General features: G+C 41.6%; 1 protein-coding gene across 1 annotated transcript in view; it reads right to left on the minus strand.

Moving 5' to 3' along the window:
- The window catches only part of CMYA5 (cardiomyopathy associated 5), a 46,071-nt gene continuing 24,265 nt past the window's right edge, over window positions 1-21,806 (minus strand). The window contains exons 6-13 of the mRNA XM_064405235.1: window positions 20,175-20,296; window positions 16,087-16,236; window positions 15,031-15,177; window positions 11,532-11,676; window positions 3,427-3,560; window positions 2,561-2,660; window positions 1,431-1,607; window positions 1-587 (exon numbers count right to left, since the gene is read on the minus strand). Coding sequence (XP_064261305.1) covers window positions 335-587; window positions 1,431-1,607; window positions 2,561-2,660; window positions 3,427-3,560; window positions 11,532-11,676; window positions 15,031-15,177; window positions 16,087-16,236; window positions 20,175-20,296 — 1,228 coding nt within the window. The 3' untranslated portion in view covers window positions 1-334. The remainder of the gene's footprint in view (window positions 588-1,430; window positions 1,608-2,560; window positions 2,661-3,426; window positions 3,561-11,531; window positions 11,677-15,030; window positions 15,178-16,086; window positions 16,237-20,174; window positions 20,297-21,806) is intronic.

The raw sequence follows: 21,806 nt of genomic DNA on the forward strand, positions 1-21,806 counted from the left end.
TTGCAGTGAGAAATGCATTTATTTCATACACGGGTTCATAATTAACTTTAAAAAGACAGCTAGCACTATCGTATCTAACAAAACTTCTTTATCCCCTTAGAAGTACTTCTCTGTGTATTACTAGGTGCATGCTCCACCTGAAGGAGTCAATTTTCTTCCAGGCTCAGGGTGATTATCTCTCTGAGCAGAAACTACAATTGCTGATGATGTGAAGGAGAGCTGTGCATGTAGCATTCATCAGTGAAGACTACCTATCCCTTCCTGGCATACCTCTTCCTCTTTCTATCCCCTGATGCTGTATTTGCCAGTTTTCTGGAAACTGTGAAGCAGGAGATTAGCTCTGCTTCACAAACTCTGGTAGCTCCATTCCCGTGCGCAGGGTAAGCACTCCTGCCTTCTCCAGGGCAAAGGCTGGGTGAGCAGCATCAGTGAATTTGTGTCTGATGGCAAACAGCACCAGTCCTCTCTCTGCATTGAAGAACAATAGCCTTCCACTACTATAATCCAACAGGATGCCAATCCTGGCCAGGTGCTCCGTCACATGGACATCACTCATCACACCAGTGTGAAGAAATCTGTAAAGAAAGCTGCAGGAAAATGGAAATGAGAATACAATTAGCCTCCCCATAGCAATTTACCAGAAATAACCTGCAACTCAATTCCAATCTATTAACAGGTGGCTGCATACAGCAGCCTGTCACGTGGCTGCAGCATTTTGCTCAGTACATAGGCAAAGCAAATGTGGCATCACTTCAAGCCCTGCCTGGCATCCTGACAAGCCTTTTCACTTGGCATCTTTGGACTCATAGGAAAAAAAGCCTCTCGGATGTTTCATTTAGCTAGTAATGTTCATACATCTGTATGATTTCACACTAAAAAAAGCACACTTGTTTAGATCAAGAGCAGCTTTACAAAGTAGCAGGGTGGTGCCTTACAAACCTCCAAGCAGCCCTGCACTGGTTTGCTACCACAGACTACCCCAGCACCCTGCAGTCCTGACACAGTGGCAGGTGGGGTCTATTGCTGTGAAGGACAAGGCAGGAGAAAACATTCCCTATCAAGTCTTGCCATCTCCTACAAATGGAAGTAGGTTCTAAAAAGGCTGCATTTATTGAAATAAATACCCTTGCTGGGGTTTAGTGAAGCAAATTGGGATATGAGCAGTAACAAACTAGTTCTTTAAGTTTTATTCACTGTTTGGATAAAGGGTGCTAAAATAATCTATTTTGAGTTTATTTTTTAAGGTGCTTTATACTTTTTAAACTGAGAGGAGGTCTAAAGATCTTATGGAGATAGTCTTTTCTTATTATTCAAATTTACATAAAGGAAGCTGAAGAATCCTTTCCGCTTTCATGATTCTTGTGTCTGGCCAGCTTTATTTTCATGAAGGAGTAGTAACTTCCCAAACCACCAGACTGAATCCTCTTTACCTGGTTTGTGTAGGACAGCACCTCATGCACCAGGAGGTATCACTCAACCCCAGGACACTGCTCTGTGTTACTGCCTCATAGCAAATCCCAATCCTGTAGCTTCTGCAGGCAGAGACAACAATTTCCCAGTAATGACACCCTTGAGCAGGCAGCAGTTCACCCAGGACTGAAGGAAACCTGTTTGTGGAAGAGGCGATCAGTAAAGTGTGGTGGTATACAAACCATATTGTGATATTTCTTTCAGTCAAATCATGAAGCATCACATAAAATTACTAATTAATTGTACTCTGTTGTTCCAAGTGCAAGGTTTTATGAAGGATTTAACTGAGAGTCTTTTCATCTTTGCACTGAGATGGACTTATCTAAAAGACCTCAGATTTAGAACGCTTGTTTGAACTAGACAGTCTGGTGGTTTTATACATACACAGTACAAACATATTGTGTACATTCAGTGGCAACAGCAACAAAAAGTGCTTAAACCAGTAATTCCTCATCACATTTTAAGACGCCATATCAGTATAGCACAAGTTATATAAGGGGACCTGTGCTTGTCCTAGGACTGATATCAGTATGTCCACCCCACTGCAATGTTCTCAATGGATAGAGCTAGCCTGGTACAATCTTGTTAACATATCCCAGCAGCAATTCCTAGTTCTCCCAAGCCACAAATACTGTGGAAAACACTACCAATAATATCCTCAGGAGAGAAGCAAACTATGGAAGATGGATTACTTCTATCCACAAAGTATTAAAAACTAAGCCCACAAAGCTGACCTTCTCAGTGTAGCAAAAAATTGCTTTGAGACTTGGATGGATTAAGTGGTGACCATGGGCTGAAACAAATGGAGCAGTCCAAGTAGGTACCACTACCTTTGACATCCTGGCCATTCCTTAGTGTGACACTGAACTCTTCCAAGTACATCAATCCCACCACTGACTTAGTACTGGGATTTCGCAGTGTTTGAAAGGGGGGTTCAATTGCATGAAGTCCAGAGGCTGCATGACCAAAATGATTCAAAAAGTTCTACAAAATTAAGTGTCGTGTGAAAGATGCCTATTGGCAAAAAATTGAAGTGAGGGATCCATCCTGAACCCCACAGGATGGTTTTGCTCATCATACTGGTACTCACCCAGTGAGTTTGGTTTTTTCAGGAAGGTGGATCACTGTTGCATTAGAAGAGATTTGCAATGCAGGATGTGCTGTGTCACTCAGCAGGCGAAATCGAGTTCCTGGTACAATTAATGACAAAGAAACACCAGATCTGAGAGGCTGGCTACATTAACATGAGGTGAATCGTAAAATGTTAAGCAACAATTACAGCTATCTCAGCTGGACAGGGTTGTGTCTGCTGGTGGGTAGGAGTGACAGAAAACTGGATGCAAATGCAAGGAGTCTTCCAAACTGAGACAGCAGTCTAGTATTCAGAAATGCAGATAGGTGATAAAGAGGTCTTTTAGAGTATGTAAGAAGTTTGAATAATTTTCAATCAATTGCTTTTTTCAAAACAGCAAATTTGAATTTTCAGGCTGATTTTGAAGAACCATACATAACATTATTTATCTGGAAATCTTAGAGTTTTAAAACTGCTTTGCATGCTTCCTTGCCACTCAAACTTCATTATGTTTTAATTGTGAGGGTTTTTTTTTAGGGTCACGATAACTTTTATTTGATTGTGCTCTGTCAGATTCAAGCAAACTTAGATCCCTGGAGAATACTTAATCACTTCATCTCTCTGACAGAATTCAACATTTTTTGCTTCTGAGGTCACACAAGTTTTACACAGGACATAAATACACAAACTTCAAGTGAAGTAGTCATGATTATGCTTATTTTAAGCAGGAAAACCAGGAATATAAATTTGAGTTAACAAGATAAAAACTTCAATAACTTGGTCAGCAACCATATTGGGAACTTCAGGTATAATTTCTAAAGAAAAATGTTTGGCTACTTTGCCCTTCCAGCCCATTGTTTTGACATTAGGAAATTATGATCTACCTTTAGTTGAGATGAGAGCTGCTTCACTTTGTTCACTTGTCCCAAATGGGTTGACAGCCCTCAGGTAGAAGAAATAGTTCACATTGGGCTCCAGGGATACTTTCAGCTCAGGTTTCTTTATACCAGCAAAAGATCTGCAAATGTTGAAGACACATTAAAATGTATGCAGGTATCCAAACTAGGGAAGACTGTTTTATGCCAACAGTTAAGTTCCCTAACCATATTATTTAATACTGAAATAACAAACACCATACAGAAGCTCCAAATAAGAAAGACAAACATTGTTTTCACAAACAACTGGGTTATGTAGGAGCTTCAGCATTTCACTTGAGGGATTGTCTTTGTCTTTATCTTAATTATCACCCAGTGTAGTCGTTAGGTGCAATGATCACTTCATGTTGGTTTTGTGGCATAATTCATCACATAAAATTTAAGCAGCACAGACTCAAATCCTCATCTGTCTCCTGTGAAAAGTCTACTTTTTCTTTACAAAATGAGCAAGTTTCTGAAGGAAAAACCCACCTTTTAATTAATTAGTTACGACACTGAATACACCTGTGCTTTACTATCTGGGAACATGCTACAAATCCAAAAGAATTGATACCACTATCTGAGGCAGCACAGAAATCATGCTCTTCATCATAAAATCATCATAGAGTGGTGATTAACTTCTTATTAGGAACTCCTCTCTCACAAATCCTTCAACAGCTAAGCCTGGGCTCTAACAGGGCAGTTTTGCAGGAGGCAGAGCAGAGGAACTACCTTCACACAGTTCCCTGCTTCGACTGCAGTCCCCAGTGCAGTGCCTCAAGAACTCCAGCCCTCACATCCTCTACCCCTGGTTTCTTCACACACTGCTAGAAAGCAGGAGTCAGCACCCACTCAATCTGCTTCACAGGTGCTTTTAAGTATCAGTGAAATCATTTTGGAGGGCTAGAAAGATGCCATTTTATTTTCAACACTGACAGCAGATTGGCTTAAAAAATTCTCTTGCACATGATTCAAGGATCTTGATTTTCCTCATTTTTGTGCCTCTTATGATAACAGCAAAGCCAGACAATATACATGCTCTGCATTGTATGTCTGCAGGTAAAGATTGTTTATCTCTATAAAGTAGGTAATTTCCTCCCAGAAATGCTTTTAGGAATCTAAAAGGCAAGTATTTAAATTCCACAATGGGAGAGTGAGCAAGACACTTTCCCTTCCATCTCAGGAGAGTGGAGCCCACGATGATCTCTCTCCACAGTAGCAAGCAATGCCCCTGTGAGAAGCTAGACTAAACAGACTAAATAAATAAATAAATTACTTTTTCCAGCATAAATTGCTGTGACCCCAGAGGAGGTAAGGCAAGCGAGTCTGCAGTCAGATCAGATCATTCTATTCATTAGGGGTTACTGTTTTTACACACATATCCCACCAGAGAGCACTACAAACTGACGAATAATCAGTGCTCATCCATCGGGATTTTTCACATGCCTGCTTCTGCTGCATTTATCACATCAAGGTAAAATCTCACAGCTCTTAATACACCAGATTCCTGCTTACACCACAGAGATCTCTTTCTAGGAGGATGGCATCTTCAGAAAAGACTGGTGTGTCATCCTTATTAGTCTGTGACAGGTACTTTGCACTGGCAGTTGTCATTAAGGGCAATTGAAAGCGTAGAGAAAAATGCACTGGCTGCTTCTGGGATCTGGTCCTTCAATTTAAAAGACTTTCAGAGAGTCTGGGGCTCTGGCATGATCAGCACAAGACTATACTATTTTCAGGGAATGTGTTACATTAATGCTGCAACTAATGTAGTAAAGACAAATGGCAGAAATTGCATAGTTTGCTTCACCCTCATGACTCACCAGGGCCCTGACCACAAGACCACTTCAGCTAGACACTGACAACACAGCAGGCTGAAAGGTTTAGGGAAGAGGTGTAACCTGATGAATTCACTGATGAGAACACAACCTCTTTAGACTTGAGTATAGGGGACGAGAAAAAAAATGATGGATTGAAGAAAACTAAAAGATGGGAACTGAGAAAGGCAAATATGAAAGGGGAGAAAGGACAGAAGCAGAGGCAGGGGAAAAGAGGTAGGCATCTAAGCTTTGAAGAAATTTGTCCATGCTTCCTAGGCAAGGCTCACTCAATCTGTTCCTTAAAAGCAGCACACTGACATCTTTGATGTGAATCCGAAGCACAGACCACCAGAGAGGAGTTTTGAGCAGAGTTACAAATGACATGAAAAGAGGATATGCTAAGCTATTCCTTAAAAGCTGTCTGTAGCACTATGTAGATCAGCATGCCTTAAGCACAGTGATGCCCTGTACATGGCTCCTTCTTCTGTCTTCTGGAAAATGTCATGTAAGTCATTATCCTTCCAAAGAAATTAGGAGATCTTCTTTTTCACTATGTACTATTTATCAGATGATTAAATAATAAAACACAAAATCACTTCTAAATCCAATTAGATAGTTACATTGTGGTATAATGAGTAGACTTGGGGTATTAATAATCTGAAGTGTAGAAAACATGTTTGGTCCAGTCATTTTCAGAATAGGGTCAGTAATCGAAGTTCAGACTTTGGTCTCTTACAAATACTAAATTCACCAAATCAGAATTTGGATGCATGTTTAAATAAGAGGGCAATAGCATGCTGCTTTTCAGTCATAATAGTGAGACAGAAAAATCTTGACTTCAAGCAGATCTGAACAGTAAAACGGTGATCAGAATTTTTGAAAGCATTATCTGCTTGGTAATCTATTTCAGCCAGCTTTAAGCTGCCTAAGAATAAGAGCCCATCAATTTTAGCTATGATTAAGGCTTAAAAACAGTCCTGCTGCTGCCAACTAATGAAACAGAATATGCTGACAAGAAGGAATTTCATTTGCTACATTCTGAGCCAGATCCAAGAGCAAAAGAAGCTGCATGCAAAGAAGAAATAAGTCTTGTTGTCTGTTGCCTCTCCTGTCAGGGTAGGGTGAAGGGGCAGAGTGAATACTAAGGGGTCCCCAGCAATCACAGTAGTTTATCATGCTTTAATTGACTCCACAAAAGCAAGGATGAGGAGAAGGTATGATTAGTGCATAGCTTACAGCATACAGGTTATGTGTAGGAGAAGGCGAGGGAAAATGCATCCTGACTGTGTTGGTGGAAGGCTGTTTCATTTCTGATTTCTTGTAACAAGCATTGCAGATGGATCTTCCTCAAGCTCACCTTAAGTAGCGAACTGTAATTTTGAAAGAAAAAGAAATCCACCTACAACACTTCTAATGTCAGATAGTTTCTACTTTATATACACCTGCCCACTTTAGAGATGATTTGAGATGTAATAATGTTGTTATCAAAGCGTGAGGCATCCTGGTCTTTTGATTAAATGTTATCTTACTTGCACTGTCCTCTCAATTTCTTGGTATTGTTGATACAGAAATTAGTGCACAGAAAGTCAAGAAGCATTCGAAGTTAAATATTTTAAGTATCTCCTTCCAATCTCTCTCATTGTAAGATGAATCTGTAAGACTGAAAATCCACTCTTCAAATATCAGGTACACGCTATTTAAAGCAGAACAAAAAGGACTTGCATGTTCCTTCACCTTTAACTTGCCAAGGAATATTATAGTCGCAGTTTTATGTTAAATCTGTGATTTCTCTGGTTTTAGAGACATCTGATACTGTGTTTTCATGCTCATTTTTCTCATCAGCATCCTTATTTATTTAAAGGAAACAACATCTAGGGGATATTTTTTAATATTGCCTGAACCCAGCAAACGATATGCCTTGCAGTGATTCACAACACCCTCTGTGCTATAATTGTCATTCCCACCCCCAAGATCCCACTGAAACAGTACCTCCAGAGCTGTGCTGCTATCACTGATATGGAGTTAGGGTGAAAGTATGCAAGCTTCTCAAGATACATGTGGAAGCATACAGAAAGGGTGCACCATGAGTGGAAAAAGGCTCTTGAAGCTAAAAATAAAGAGCAAACAGCTCTGAGTTTGCTCCCAGCTGTGCCACATGCCTCCTTTCCTCTTCTCTCCTCTGTCCCAGCTCAGGCTGTTTGGGATTAGGTCACCAAAACACCCCCTGCTTGCTGCTATCTGCAATTGGCAAGAGTTAGAGAGAAGGAAGGCTCTGCGTTTCCAACACCCTGTTTCCTGAGCTACCATGACTACCATGTTGGCAATGAAAGAGGAGGGAGACTTGCTCCTTTTGTTCCAGCATTAGACTTGCTTCATAAGGAACCTAAAAATTTCATTCCCTAGAAGTGCTGGTCTTGCACTGTCAGAGAGGATGACATTCAGTAACTTCCACTTTCACAAGCTCACCACATACTGCACTTATTTCTGCCTCCCTGAGTCTTACGAATTTCTCAAGATGTGACACAGGCTTTCCATCTGAACTGCCTACATACCTAATCCCTGGACTACATTTCTCACAGCTTTCCATCTTCCACCCACAACTCCATTGACTTCTCAACACAAAGAGGCTGAACAGTAAGAAAATAGCAGAGCTCTTGAAAGTGAAAGAAACATTTCAAAGCGTCACTCATAAAGATTCTGGAAAAATATTAAACCTGGGAAAGAGCTTCAAAACCACTGCAGCAGGCCAGGGACTCATTTTCGTGGAAGATTTAAGGTGATTTTATATGAAATTATGCCCCTCAGGTGACAAGCTGGCAAGAAGACAGAAAGAAGGGAAAATGTAGATTTGGGTGGAGATTTTTTGGTTGCTTGGTTGGTTTTTTTGTATGTTTTGGTTGGTTGGGTGTTGGATAATACCTTTTTCTTGACTTAGACATGGGGCAACTGAGAGGCGTTTTAAAACTTTTATTCCATTTTCAGTCTCATGAGAAGGGTGAGACTGTGGAAGGGAGGGAAAATGCATCATGACTGCGATGTGATAATTGACGCCTTGTGATGTGATAAATGATTCTGACTTACAGATGTGATAATTCACGCCGCCATCACAATCAGAAGCCAATTCTTTCCTAATTACAATACACTGTGTACATTTGTAAACACAATACAAGTGTTTCTTGGCCTGTCAGCTTTTTGTCACACCATGCTGTAGATGCCTTAAAGCCAATCTAAAACTACCCCTCATGGGTCCTACCACAATACAGCTTTCATAGTTCTATTTCTCCAAAGTATCTAGTCTTATTTGCAAGGCCATCTTTTGAAACTTTTTTCTAGTTCCATTTGTCTCTCAACAATATCTGTCGTATTCCATAGCATTTCTAAGTCAGCATTTCTTATCCCAAAGTTTGCATATGGATGCATACTGTGTGGGCCTTCTACAAATCTATTTCCCACAATTGGTGTTTTGTGGGTTTTTTTGTTTGTTTGGTTTGCTTTGTTTTTTGACAGTATTTGAAAGGAAACTTTAGTGAGGTTTCATTTCCAGATATGGTTCATATTCTCTCCCTGGGGAGCCGGGATTGCTCCAAGGATGTTCTGTGAGTTAATCAAAAACATCCTGGGCAACTGGCTCTAGGGGGCCCTGCTTGATCAGGGGTTACTCTAGGTGATCTCCAAAGGTCCCTTCCAGCCTCAGCCACACTGTGATTCTGTGGCATGCTGAAGTTTACATGCTGCTGACTTAAGACGACGTCTCTAGCTGTTCAATGAGGGCCTTTCTCACTGTTTGTTCCCTTGGCAGTGTCCTTTACCTTGGGTGAGCCTTCAGAATGACAACTGTGAAAGCAGCCTTATGGGGATGGGACCATGCTGCCTTCTCCTGAACTTCTCTTGAATGTTCTTCCCTGACCTCTGCTTTCACACTGTGCCTGCAGCAGCAACTGAATGAACCTTCTAGGGTTGCTGAGAAATGTGTTTGAACTCCCACCCAGGGACTGGGAAATTGCTTAGCTCCAGGGCTGCTGCTATCACAAAAGGCACAGGCTGTGTGTGAGAGGGCGCCACATTTGGCCGATCCCCCATGTTGCTCAGGAAACCTGTGAAGGATAGACTCCAAGCTTTCAAGGAAAAAAAAAACAAAACAAAAACAAAACACAAAAACCCCCAGGAGACTCTACAAGATTTTAGACCAATATTCTGGGTGTGCATAGAATCAGTTTTATTCTACCTTATATAGGTACTTGGCTTCTAGTCAAGTTGATTGACTTCTATTCAAGTTAATATCTAATTCTAAATTGCACCTTTGGGGGCCTTGGATACGAGTTCAGGCAGTTCTCCACCTACCAGCAGGCTCTTCCCCCCCTCAACTTTATCTAAAATCTTAAATACAAATCTTTAAAATAAATTTCTCCATCGCTGTAACAACTTGTGACACTACAGAAGATTTCCAGGTTATTCCCAGGGGGTAGATTTAGGGGAAAAAAGAGGGAAATTGTTTTCAGGGAAAGTAAGTGATAAAACATTGTCTTTGACATACAAAAAGAGGTCAAAGCCCTTCTACAAATAGAGAATTTTAAGCTATAGCAATTCTGAGAAAATTCATTATTTTGTCCTGTGGAAAGTTTTCACACTTGTCTCAGTTAAAGGCCAGCTTCTGCTGACAGGGAGGCCAAAAAGTCAAATGTGACTCAGAATAATTATAAACACGTTAGATTTAACACAAGGTCACTTGAGAAAGCAAAGGGGCCTGTTCTGGAATCTTTTTTGCCACATTTATCACCACACAAGCAAACACTTGGTGTTACCAACACCTTGCTCATGGATTGCAGAAATCAGCACAGTTTCTGGTTTAATTTTGAGAAAAAAAAGTCAATTTCAATAACAGCACAGAAACTTGAGGACAAACAACCAGCATATGTTTCAGCAGCAGCTCCATTATCTTTGACCAACAGTGACTTTGGCAGGTTGACAGGGACCTGATGGCCTCACAAAATAGGTACGAAACACAGCAAGCCTCTTCAAGAAGGAGAACTGGGCGAGATCTCTCCTTGATTGCAGTAATGCAGCACACTGGTACTGCATGATAAAAAGTCTCCCACCCACACAGAAATTTTTAATTTCAGTTTTCAGCCTACTTTTGTAAGGAGCAAGGCATTCACAATTTCACAGTTATACTTTTCTCCTACAAAGCTAAGAATGCTTCAGTCCACTTAACTAATTTTGACTGCAGGGCATGAAGCCCTTCCCTCCTCTTCAAGGAGCTCTTGCCTGTCTACCCCATCTTCATTATGTCCATGTGAACTAGCCCATAGGTGAAGACCCTAATCAAGCTTCTCAGGAAGTGAAAAAGACAACCTCAGCTGGGCTGAGGCTCTTCCACAGGGCTCTGTATGGCAAGTCACCCCTCTCTACAAAACTTCTCAGACCTGTGCAGCTGTATTTTGCTGGAATATTGTCACTGTTTTTATAAGGCAAACAAAGACTCCCAAGCCCTAAGGACATGCAGACCACCACATAATTCCCTGCCTACAGCTGAGGGGTTGGAACTAGATGATCTTTAAGGTCTCTCCCAACCAAGGCTATTCTAAGATTCTACGATTCTCCAACAATTTTCCCTGCATTTCCGCAGTTACCCAGCTCAGGGGGCCAACATCCCTCCTTGTCCTCTCCTCCATGCAGCACAGCTTAGCATAGGGGAAAGCAGAGAAGGTGTGGCACAAACAGCCACTACCCTGAATTTCAAAACTACTCTTTGAGCTCTGTGGCAGGCCTGCACAGCCAGGCAGCACCGAGCTCAGCGGTGCGTTGTGAGGCTAGACAACACAGATGGGTCACCAGTATTACTGAGACACCCGTATCACCCTTGCTACGCCCAGAGATGACGTCCGTCTGGCTCTCGACAAAGGGAAGGGCACACTGCCCATGCTCCTCCATCACTGGCCTTCCCGTGGAGCTGCCCTGCCCCGGCAGCTGCGGGGCCGCGATTACTGCCCCGCGCAGCCCCGAAACTTCGCAGACAGCGCATCATCTCCGCCCTTTTGGCCCCAGATGAAAGCGATTGTCCGGTTAAGCAGAACGAAAAGGAAGTATTTTTATGTCTCAGCCTAATTGCACAGATTAGTGCCTGCCCCTTAAATTTCTCAGCACAGAGAAGCAGATTTCTTCCTTGCGCGGCTGCAGGCAGAATCATCTCCAGCGTAAGGAGCCGCGGCCTGCAGCACGGCCCTCAGCGGCCGCCTCACGGGGGCGCGGACTGACCTGAGGCCTTCTCCTTCCGGCGAGTGCTGCCGGCAGTACTCCAGGATAAAGGACTCGGCCGACGGGGATGCGGCGCGCCAGCGGACGGTGGCTGTGTCCCAGCACACGGTGCAGTCCTCGGCCTTGATGGTGGGCACAGCGGGTGCTGGGGACACAAGGACATGTTAGCTGTGCTGCGAGGAGGGTGCCCGAGGGGCATCTTTGGAAGGGAAGGAACAGTCACCTCCGTGAAAACCCACGCGATAGATTTTTGCCCATCCAGCAGTGATCTTTTGCTTGTTTGTATTTGAATGGCAGAGGGCTACATTACAGGGAAAACAAACAATAAAAACACGCTGGGAAAGTAATTGTGAATAGTTGTGCACTTGCCACATCCTTAGAATGGTAAATTGCTTTTCCTCAAGCAATGTTTCCTCATTTCTGCCAACCTGCAAGGAGCAGAGCACGGAGCAGCACTGCCTACAGCTCTCAGCATCATCTCAATCCTGTCCTCAGCAGTCCCTGCACCAGGAAAAAATGTGCTGCTGCAAAAATTACAGGGAGATGCTGACTTTCTGTTTAATTATGTCTTCATTATTTTTGCAAAGCTAAAATTCTGTCCCGTAATTTCTCCTTTTTAGAGATTCTGTTTAAGCGCTACAGGCCCAACTGCAATATAGAAAAGGGAATATAAAATAATGCACTAGCTGCAAGTAATCAAAAGCTATTGTGTGAAACGGCACATTCAACGCTGTAGGCTGAAAATGGATCAGTTGTATTCTCTTGTTTTTTCCCATTATGGGAAATAGCATTGGAAAACACCTTACAACCTGTTGTGAAACTCACATAAACAGTCCTAATGCCAATTCTAAAATAAAGGGTACTAATTTAAAAAAATAAAAATTATTTTTTCTTTTGGGGTTCCAAATAGGAAGCCTAAGACAAAAGTAGGGACTAGATGATTTTATGACAAGATAAGCGAATAAAACTACATTCCAGGAAACATTCCAGGTGCATTCTGTTTTTTTAAGAAAAATGGTTTGCTTTTACTAGGAAAAAAAGAAAAACACCCACAAATATTAAACAGTTTCCTTGTTTAGTGAAAATCAGGAGGTTAGCAGTTCAGGTTAAGATTTACTTATGTTTTACTACAGAAAGAGCTAATGTGCATGTTTAGCAGAACAATGCATTTGTGGGATAGACCATCATCTGGTAATACCTCTTTGTAGATTCCTTAGCGATAGATCTCTCTTGGTAAATTTGATTATTGTCTGTTTCTAAATACATCCTTGCTAAAGAAAGAAAAATTAACAGCTGAATCCCCTAATACCTGCATTCAGTAGCTTACACACATACCTCCATGTATGTATGTGTAAAAAGCATGTCACAAGACATTAAACTTTTTTACTGTAATTTGAAAATATCTGTCTAAAGAGTAGCTGAAGAAAAAGCTGTTACTGTGCTTCTGAGGTTTTGTAAAAAAATTAACTGCAGCTAGAATACATAATCTAATTTTATTGTAATATTCTGGAACTCATGTAAGTGATTGTATAAGAGGCAAAGAGCCAACAGGGTGAAAATCATGCAGGTTTTGAGCAACAGCAGAAGGTGTGTCCACTTCTGTGTCTTTAGGACTGCAAGGAGAGATCACCAGGAGATCAGTTGTGGGGAGGGGTCAGGGGGATAGAGGGATGCTTCTTCCCTCGAGCATCATCCCCTCACAGAAAATACTGTTTGAAAACAGAGTGTTCCTCAGTGGAGGGAAGGACAAGCCGAGTCTGAGAGGTGGAGGAGCAAGAGTCAGGGGGTTCTGGGGGGATGCTACAACAGCATCTAACTGCATTCCCCACAACTCTCCAGGCTACACTGACACTTCCATGGGTGCAGTGCCAACAGAGAAATTTTGTGAGCATTCCCAACAACTGGAAGAGTCTCAGCTTTGTTCAGCTATTAAGGTGTATATTCCTAAAACTGCATATATCAGCAAATTATTTCTCTTTTAATCTGAATTACTAAAAATAAACTCTACATTCTTGCTGCTGAGTTTATTAGGCTACTTGAAGAATTAAAATTTATCTTTGTATCAAAGCAGCTGGACTCCCACTGAAGGACTGGCCTCCATTACTGGTGCTCATCTTTCTGCCTTCGGTGTTGAAAAGATGCAGCAATTTTGCATCAGCCTGTCCTTAGCAGTGTCCCCAGAAGTCCATCTGGGGCTCAAGCACTCTATCTCCCTCATGCACACAGTGCAGCTGAGCTTTGAGGGAAGGTGTTTAATAAGCCCACATTTTACCCAGTTTATTTGTTTTCTTAAAGAAACAGGCTGAAGGAAGCCATTAAAGACTCATATAAATTAACTTTTCTTAGAACGATTCAGTTTTTAGGGAAAAAAAAAAGTATGGTAAGCCTGACATCAAAAGACAAAGAGACTTCTTAAAAATAATGGTTTCAGAAGAGTGAAAACCCCCTTTTAAAATTATGATTTATTAGCTAGCAGTAACTCATAATTATATGTGCATTTGGCAGAAAGTCTGCACTATGTTCACAGTTGTATTGCTGTGGCCAAAATTTTGAATTTCCCCTTTGAGTTCTCTGGAAAATAACCTTTGTTAAAATATAAATCACAAATTAAGTATCGGGGAGAATTACCAACACATGTGAAGTCTAGTAGATTAAGCAAAAGGCTTGAAACTGTGGCTGCTGCCAAGTAATTTCAACAAGAAGCTCAGTGTGGAACAGCATTTTTTGCTATGAAATTGTTAGAAATCCTTGCCTCTATTGGTGACTTCAGGAATGGAGTAATTGTTTTTATCCTGCAGCACTGAAAAAATTGTCTGACAGGAGGGCCTCAAAGACAAGGATGCTTCTCCTTGCTTGCAATTCAAGAAGTAATAGTTTTGTCAATACAAATTATTAAAGAAATTAATGCTTAGAAAACTTAATCAGTCAAATGAAGCTCATAAGCAATACTCATCTAGTTACTCATCTCAATTTATACTACTTAAACAGCAGCAGAGCCTCTCAGGCACACCTGAGGTTTGTGTCCCACTGAGCAAGACACAGCATGTAACCTCAGTAAAGCAGTCCTTCCCTTGAAAAATTAATACTTTAAATCAATGCAACATAGATGTATTCAGGGAGGGAGGCAAACATGCAGCTGCAGCCATCTCCTCCACTGTGGGCAGGAGAGGGAGCAGCAGCAGGGAGCAGCCAGATGGCTTTCCCAGAGCTTCCATGGAGCAGTGCAACGCACTCAGAAGATAAACACGTAGTGTGCTGCCCTGATGCCTCAACCGTGTGGTCCAACACTGGAAACGTCTTCAAATTTAAATGCCTTCAAGTTTCCTCTCAGGAGCCATTGTGCCACTATCTCTTAGCAAACAGAGCAATGACCATGAACTGCCTGCTATCTGCCAGATGGGCAAAATGAAGCAGTTTCTTCTGTGTCAGTAACACTGTGGACTAAATTAGTCTAAAGACCTGAAACTTGTAATAATCAAATGACAAAAAATGTACATACCTGTTTTAAAAATGGCTTTATCACTGGGTAGACTGCAGCCTGTGCCATTCACAGCCATGACCCACACACTGTAGCAGCGATCTGGCTCCAGGTCCTCCAGAATGCAGTGGCTCTCTTTCACTGTCACTCTGTACTCTTCCACTAAGGCTAGGAGGACACACATGCACAGGACCTCACACTTGTTGCACTGCTAAGGCTTACAACTAAGCCTTTCAAATAGCATATTAAAAACAGTCAATTGAAGAAGATCCAGAAATTATTACTAGTTAAGGTCTCCATATTTCACTCTGACTGACAGAAAGCTTTTGACACACCCTTGAGTTAAGAGTACACAAATGCCATTCATGGCAAGTGGAGATTATTGCCCTCAGTCCTACTGGACTGCAAGTTTGGGACGTGCAACCAGCAGTCACCAACCCTGGTGTCACCACTCTGTAGAAACAATTCCTCATAATGAACTATATAGCACTTAGGTATAATTACATATTACAAAAAGCCGTTAACATCCTTTAGCCTGCATGTATATGCATACATGGATTTGTGCAGAGCCTGGTCTGCTTTGAGCTTTTTAACAAATGAGCATTTCAATTCCCTTTATTAAACTTTAATTTTAATGTTTGAAATATTTTGAAAAAAATTTCTGCCTACATGTGGAAATGCCTCCTAATGCTTTTTCAAGGAAGACATATTTCTGAAGCACATGCAGGGTCCTAAAAGCATAATGAAACCTCTCCTCTTGGGAGCTCTGGCTGCAGTCCCCATGAGTAACAATGGGGCAGCATGGACACATCCTCTCTGGTGTCAGGCCTCTTAAGGAAAAGGCACTTCAACAGGTGAAAACTGCCCTTGACTTTACAGAGCATGATATTTTCTTGCATTTGTGGAGACAAAGGGGAGGAGAAGAACCAGCATCTTCCTCACGATCTCCCCCACCATTGCCTATCTTTGGTTTTATACATGATGTTTTCACAGCCATTGTTCTTCCCATGTCCCCTGCAGCTCATCCTCCCATCTGCTTACCCCAGGCCAGGGCAGAAAGAGCAAGACCTTACGCACCCCCTGCGTCTTTGCTGGCTTGCAGCTCCTCTGTACAGTAGACCTGGAAGCAGTCAATGGTGTCCCCATCATTCACAGCCCAGTAGACGGCAATGGAGGTGCTGGTGGCTGAGTTTGGCTCCTGAGGTATGACAGTCGGTGTCTGCGGGACTGAGAGGAAAGTTTCCCATGGTTATACATGCTCCTGTGTTTTCAGCCAAATTACCTACAAATTCATGAGTCAACCCAATTGCTTATTGTCACTCAGGTTGCATATTTCCAGAGAGCAAATATAGCAGGAAATACAGAATACTGGTGCAGTCTTAGAGCAACAGATCCTCATAAACTAGGAACAGAAAAAAGTATCTGCTCAGCATTGGAATCCCCCTATTTCCCTCACAAGTGTGGGCAAAATAAGATGCAGTCCTAGTACTGGGACCACCCAAACCCAGTACAAAGTGTGTGCCTATACCCTCCTCCACAATGATATGTGTACTGATCCTGGAAACGTGGGCAGTGGAAAGGACCTGCCACACCAGGAGGGGATCCATGCAGCGTCTCAGTGCCACTGACAGTAGCAGGGATGTGCTTCAGGCAGAGAAGGCCCTGACTGCACTGGGGAGCAGGAGGCTCCCCACACTCTGGGGTCCTCCCTGCTCTGGGGTGGGCTCCTACTGCACAGGCACAGCTTGGTACTCCTTTCTGCCATGGTCATTTCCCCACAGGCACAGGGGACTGAGAATCCTTGGTTTGCAGGTGAAGCTGAACTCTGCCAAAGCACCGAAACCCCATCGGGCTACCGGGATCATTCTTCACAAGTGCTTCAAAGATTTCCAAGACTCCCCAGCTTTCACACAAACTTTTGTCTCCTGATTGACACAGATCCAGCCCCAGATGAGATATTGTTCGCCTCTGTGATTATGTCATAGAAGAGAGGGAGGGCAAAGAAAGAAGCAAAAAGCCCCAAAAGATGATAATTGTTAAAATGATTGCAGGGAACGAAAATACATGGTTCTATTTCTTCACCCAGTAAATTTCCATATTTCATGAATTCTCTTAGAATTTCAGCAGAAAGCTTTAGTTTTCCTTTCAGTTATCTCCACAGTAATGATGATAATCCCCTGTGGCATGAACAAGGCAAATGCAGATGCTGGCTGTTTCCTTATGATTTATACAGAGAGCTACCAGTACAGTAGCATTACATCTGCTTCCCATTGAAAAAAAAATTATCGTTCTTATTGCTAAAAACAATCCTCATTTTGTCTTTTGACTGCATCTAGAGCTGGCAATTAAGAAATTTATCATCTTTAGGAAAATACTTCCTTTCAGTGGACATGGTGGGGAAACCATTTTTTTCCCCATGAAGTTGCCTAGAAACCACTATTTTTGATCACAGAAACCCCAGAGTTGCAAGATCTATTATTATGCCAGATCTGAACAGAAGCTAGTTTACTGAATGAAACTTCTGAAAAAAATCATAGATCAAAATTCAGTTCAGCAATACTAAGAAACATTTGATTTCTAATTTCCTTTTGCATAATATGAAACAATTTGATAGGAAGCAATTTCAAAACAAGGAGCTGAACTATTCTCTTCAGAAACAGAACATTTATGCATTATCCTCTTTTAAGTGGTCCCTTTTAAATGAATTTTAATTTGAAAAAATTATCTATTTGCAATATGAGTTTGGCTACATGATATTTTTCAACAGAAAAGTGGCATGTGTTTTCATCAGTTCAGTTTTCGTTGAGGTCCTGTGGTGTAAGGAAGTTTTCCATCATGCTGTGTAATCTCCACTGTAATCCGTGTGTTTTCCAGTGTAATGAGAAACAATATTTCCTTGGTATTGTGTACTTGAAGGAGAGCAGATACATTCCTCTGTGACTCTATTTGGAACTTTGTAACTATCAGCAAAGGTCTTTGCCTTCCAGTACAAAAGGCCAGGACTTGCAGTGGGCTTTGAAAATTTTTTTTTTTTTAATTATTCCCACTCTTCTATTCTGAGGCAGAACCTGGGTTCCCTTATGTTCATCAGCATGCTGCAAGGGTTTTTTTTCATGCTAATACATTTACGAGTGGAAATGGATTACATGAAAGGAGGAAGAATTTGAGGGAAAAGGGCTTTTCATTAGTAGATATGGGAAATTTGGAAATGGAGGGCATTTTGAAGGAAGATGTTTCTGAAGTGGTGAAAATAATGTTCTATGAAATTGTTCTGTAAAACATGATTCTTTCTGAAGGAAAAGACATGGATTGAAGAAACCTGGCACAATCACATGCATTTCATCATATGGCTTCAGTCAAATAAAATTCCAAGTGTCTGAAAATGGTCCCCAGTATGTGATAAATTCATAGCCATTCAATTCCAAATCAAGTTTCATGTATACATGTAACTGTTTTCCTTCAGGAAGGTTGTAATCTTGAAAAAACAAACTATCAAACAAATGAGCAAAAACACATCAATTTTTACATCTACTGCTTGCCAAAGTAAAAATCATTATAGCAGTCAAAATACTTTGCAGTAAAAGTGAAGACAGAAAATTAAGTATGTTAGATATTAAGTAAGCATAAAGAATAAGGAGCTTTGAAGATCTCTTACTATGGACAATTATTAATTTGCAGCTTGTCAAAGCAAACTGGTCTGTAGCCAGCAAATTCAGTAGCCAAGGCAAACTAAACCAGAAAGCAGACTTCAGCAGTTTAGGGAAATAAATGCTGGAGTAGCTTGTGGAAAAAAGAAGTATGTGGCTCTGTTCTCCTGTATGACCCTGCCAGCAGGCAGCGGCCTAGGAAAAATGAACGACTGCACCCATGGGACTGCAAGAGGAGGTTTAGGAACTAAGCCAAGAAACACAGCACATTTACACCAGCAAGTTAACTGGCAGAGCGAGTTACAAAAATGGTCTTTTTGTCTGACTTCCTAAAACAATGACACTGAGATAATGCTGCATACACAAATGCCTGTCCAGCTTCACCAGAGAAGCTTCACATGCCACAGGCAAACTCATACACATCTGACAAGGACATTAACATCTCAGATATATTTGAGTTTCTCCAAGTCTAATAAAAGCAGTGGTGTGGAGGAGAGAGACAGTCTCCCCATACTGACACTGCTACTCTCAGCCCTTATTAGACACCAGAGAGTCCGCACAAGGTGGGCACTTCTCCAATGTCCCATTAGTCTTGAAAATTCAGCCAGTGAACAAAGTAACTTAAGGAATCTAAAGCTCTAGTTTCAGTGCTCAGGGACCAAACACATGAGAAAGGGGCTTCCCTTCAAAGTCCAGGGAGTGACTATGATGGCAGTGGCACATGTGATGATGAATGGGAGGGCACAAAGCATGACAGTGAGATATGAGATCCCTAAACCACTGTTCTCTTGAAAAGAAACCCTGGAGTGGGGTCCCATTATGAAGAAAATGAATCCACAAAATGGTGCTGAGAAGATCTTTGTTGACAGCTGTCCAGCTGATAGATCTAGATAAGATACCTATATATACAGGCAGAGCAGAAAACCCAGTCAGGCTTTTTAAAGGACATGAAATATCAGACAGAGATAAGTAAACCTCTTTCTCAAGTGCAACTTTTACTACCACCCTCCCCAGCAGAGCTGTAATTAATGACTTTCCCTTTCACATCCCTTGGGAATTTCAGGTGCCTCCATTCACCCATGACAAGTCCAGGGAACTCAGCCATCAAACAGCCCCCTGCTCTCATTCCCACAACAAGCATTCTGGGACTGCCACCCTCAGAGGAAGAGAGTTCAGGAGACCCTTTGATTGCTTCTTCTATCTCTGCATACAAGGAAAAGCAACTTCTTTAGCCCTGGGAGATTTAGAGATCAAGACTTTCAGCTTGTCTGAGGTACAGATGTCTAAATGATGCAAGAATCCCCCAGTTTAGCACTTCTCCCTCTTGCTCATCTTACTGTACCTACTATAAGCCAAACACTTGTGCACAATTAAACTTCATTTTACATTCAACTCTGATTGCTAATTACATGGTTTGCAAATCTACGCTTCTCATATATTCTATTTTTAGCTTCCTGAAATTTCCGAAGTATTGCCAAAATGTTAGCTTTTGTGAAGACAATATCCGGAGTTTCTTACCAGCCACATGTTGTAAGGAGTGTTGGTTGCTTTGTCCTGGACTGTCTGCAAAGTGCTCAAACAGTGAAAAAGCACTGGGCACCTTCTCTAAAGAGACAGTGGTATCCATTGCAGAAAGTAACCTAAATTGGAAGAAAACACATATATGTCCATGCAAATTCTTTGTGGTATAGCATAGTTTTCCAAAGGCCAGAAGTAAAGACCACAGGACATATGCTTCTTTGAATACTTACTGGGAACTTGAGGACAGCATACGAGGAGAAGCTGTCTCCCTGATTTTGAACATTTACCCCATATTGCAGTTTTGAATCAGGAGCACAGGGAGAGCGCTTATGGTCTGTTTACACTTAATCCAAGAGAATGTGAATATGTGGAAGCTCTCATCAAGACTCTCAAGAACACAGGGGTTTGGGCTTGCTAATGCAGTGCCTTTAAAGGTTACAAACCTTAGAGCTAACTACAGCAGCTGACTCCAGAGATGTAATATAAAGCAGCTGCTTGTGACCTGCTAAAAAACATGAGAGGGAAGATAGATTCCACTTAATTAGCCTGTTTTTGCTGGGTCCATTATATGCAAAAAAAAAAAGTGAAAATTTTTAACCCTGGGACAGAGGCAAACTCAAGAAAATGGAAGTAGTTCTTTTTTTCAAGGCATCTGAATTTTATATTTCTCCCCTTCATTTTATTTCAGTCACTGAAGTAGTTAATTGTGCATAATTTTGACAAAGTACAACAAATGTAAAATACACTTTAGAAAAACATGCATTGTTAAATGGACTTGTTCTTAACCTATTTTATGTAGACAGGTATTATCAAACTAAAGTAATAACCAAGCCCATGCACCAAGCAGAATAAACTTTATTGTGTTAAGTAAAAAAGTAAAGATAAGTGGACAGAAAGCCTTGGAAAATTGTTTTGTCTCATTTTACCTGTTCTGATCTTATGCAATAAACTAAATGCAGATACATGTCCAGACAGTTCGACTTGCAACAGGTGAATCCAGATTTATAGTTCTAATTCTGGAAATTTATAGAAGCCTTGAAGGGGTGTTTGGCACATTCTCTTCAGATCGCTCTCCTGGGGTTGTAATTTGACTGCAAACTGAAACCCTGGTGTCACTGTTATACCGCAGTCGGTGTCAGCACACATGTCCCTGTCGTGGCTGAGGCAGCACTGACAAGGGTATGTTTGATATGCACTGCACAATGCCCAAGCCCTCTGGGGAAAGTCAGGGGTGGTGGGCTGGGCAGTGTAGTTTGGGGGGCTTGCACAGGAGAAGCCTGCAGCCAACTGCTCTGAATGTTTTGCCTTTACTATAGAGAAATTTTTTTTGGGAATATGGGCTTATGGTTGAACATTTCTCTCATAAAGGATGGGACTCACCAAAATAACTGCCTTGAGAAAATCCCACATGGCAGAGAACTGTTTGTGATTGTATGCATTTACTGGTGTGTACAGGCAGATGCAGTTATGACAAGTCATCAGCCCTGTGACACACCCTGAATCAGGTAGTGCTTGTGGAGAGCCACAGGAAAACATCAGCCCATAGTCTCCTAGCCAGGTTTTGAAATCTACTTTATCTCATTTTTCTGGAGTTGTGTTCAGAAACATAGTCAAACTAGCTGTGTTGCT

This window comes from Passer domesticus, chromosome Z (assembly GCF_036417665.1).
Source record: "Passer domesticus isolate bPasDom1 chromosome Z, bPasDom1.hap1, whole genome shotgun sequence".
NCBI lineage: Eukaryota > Metazoa > Chordata > Aves > Passeriformes > Passeridae > Passer > Passer domesticus.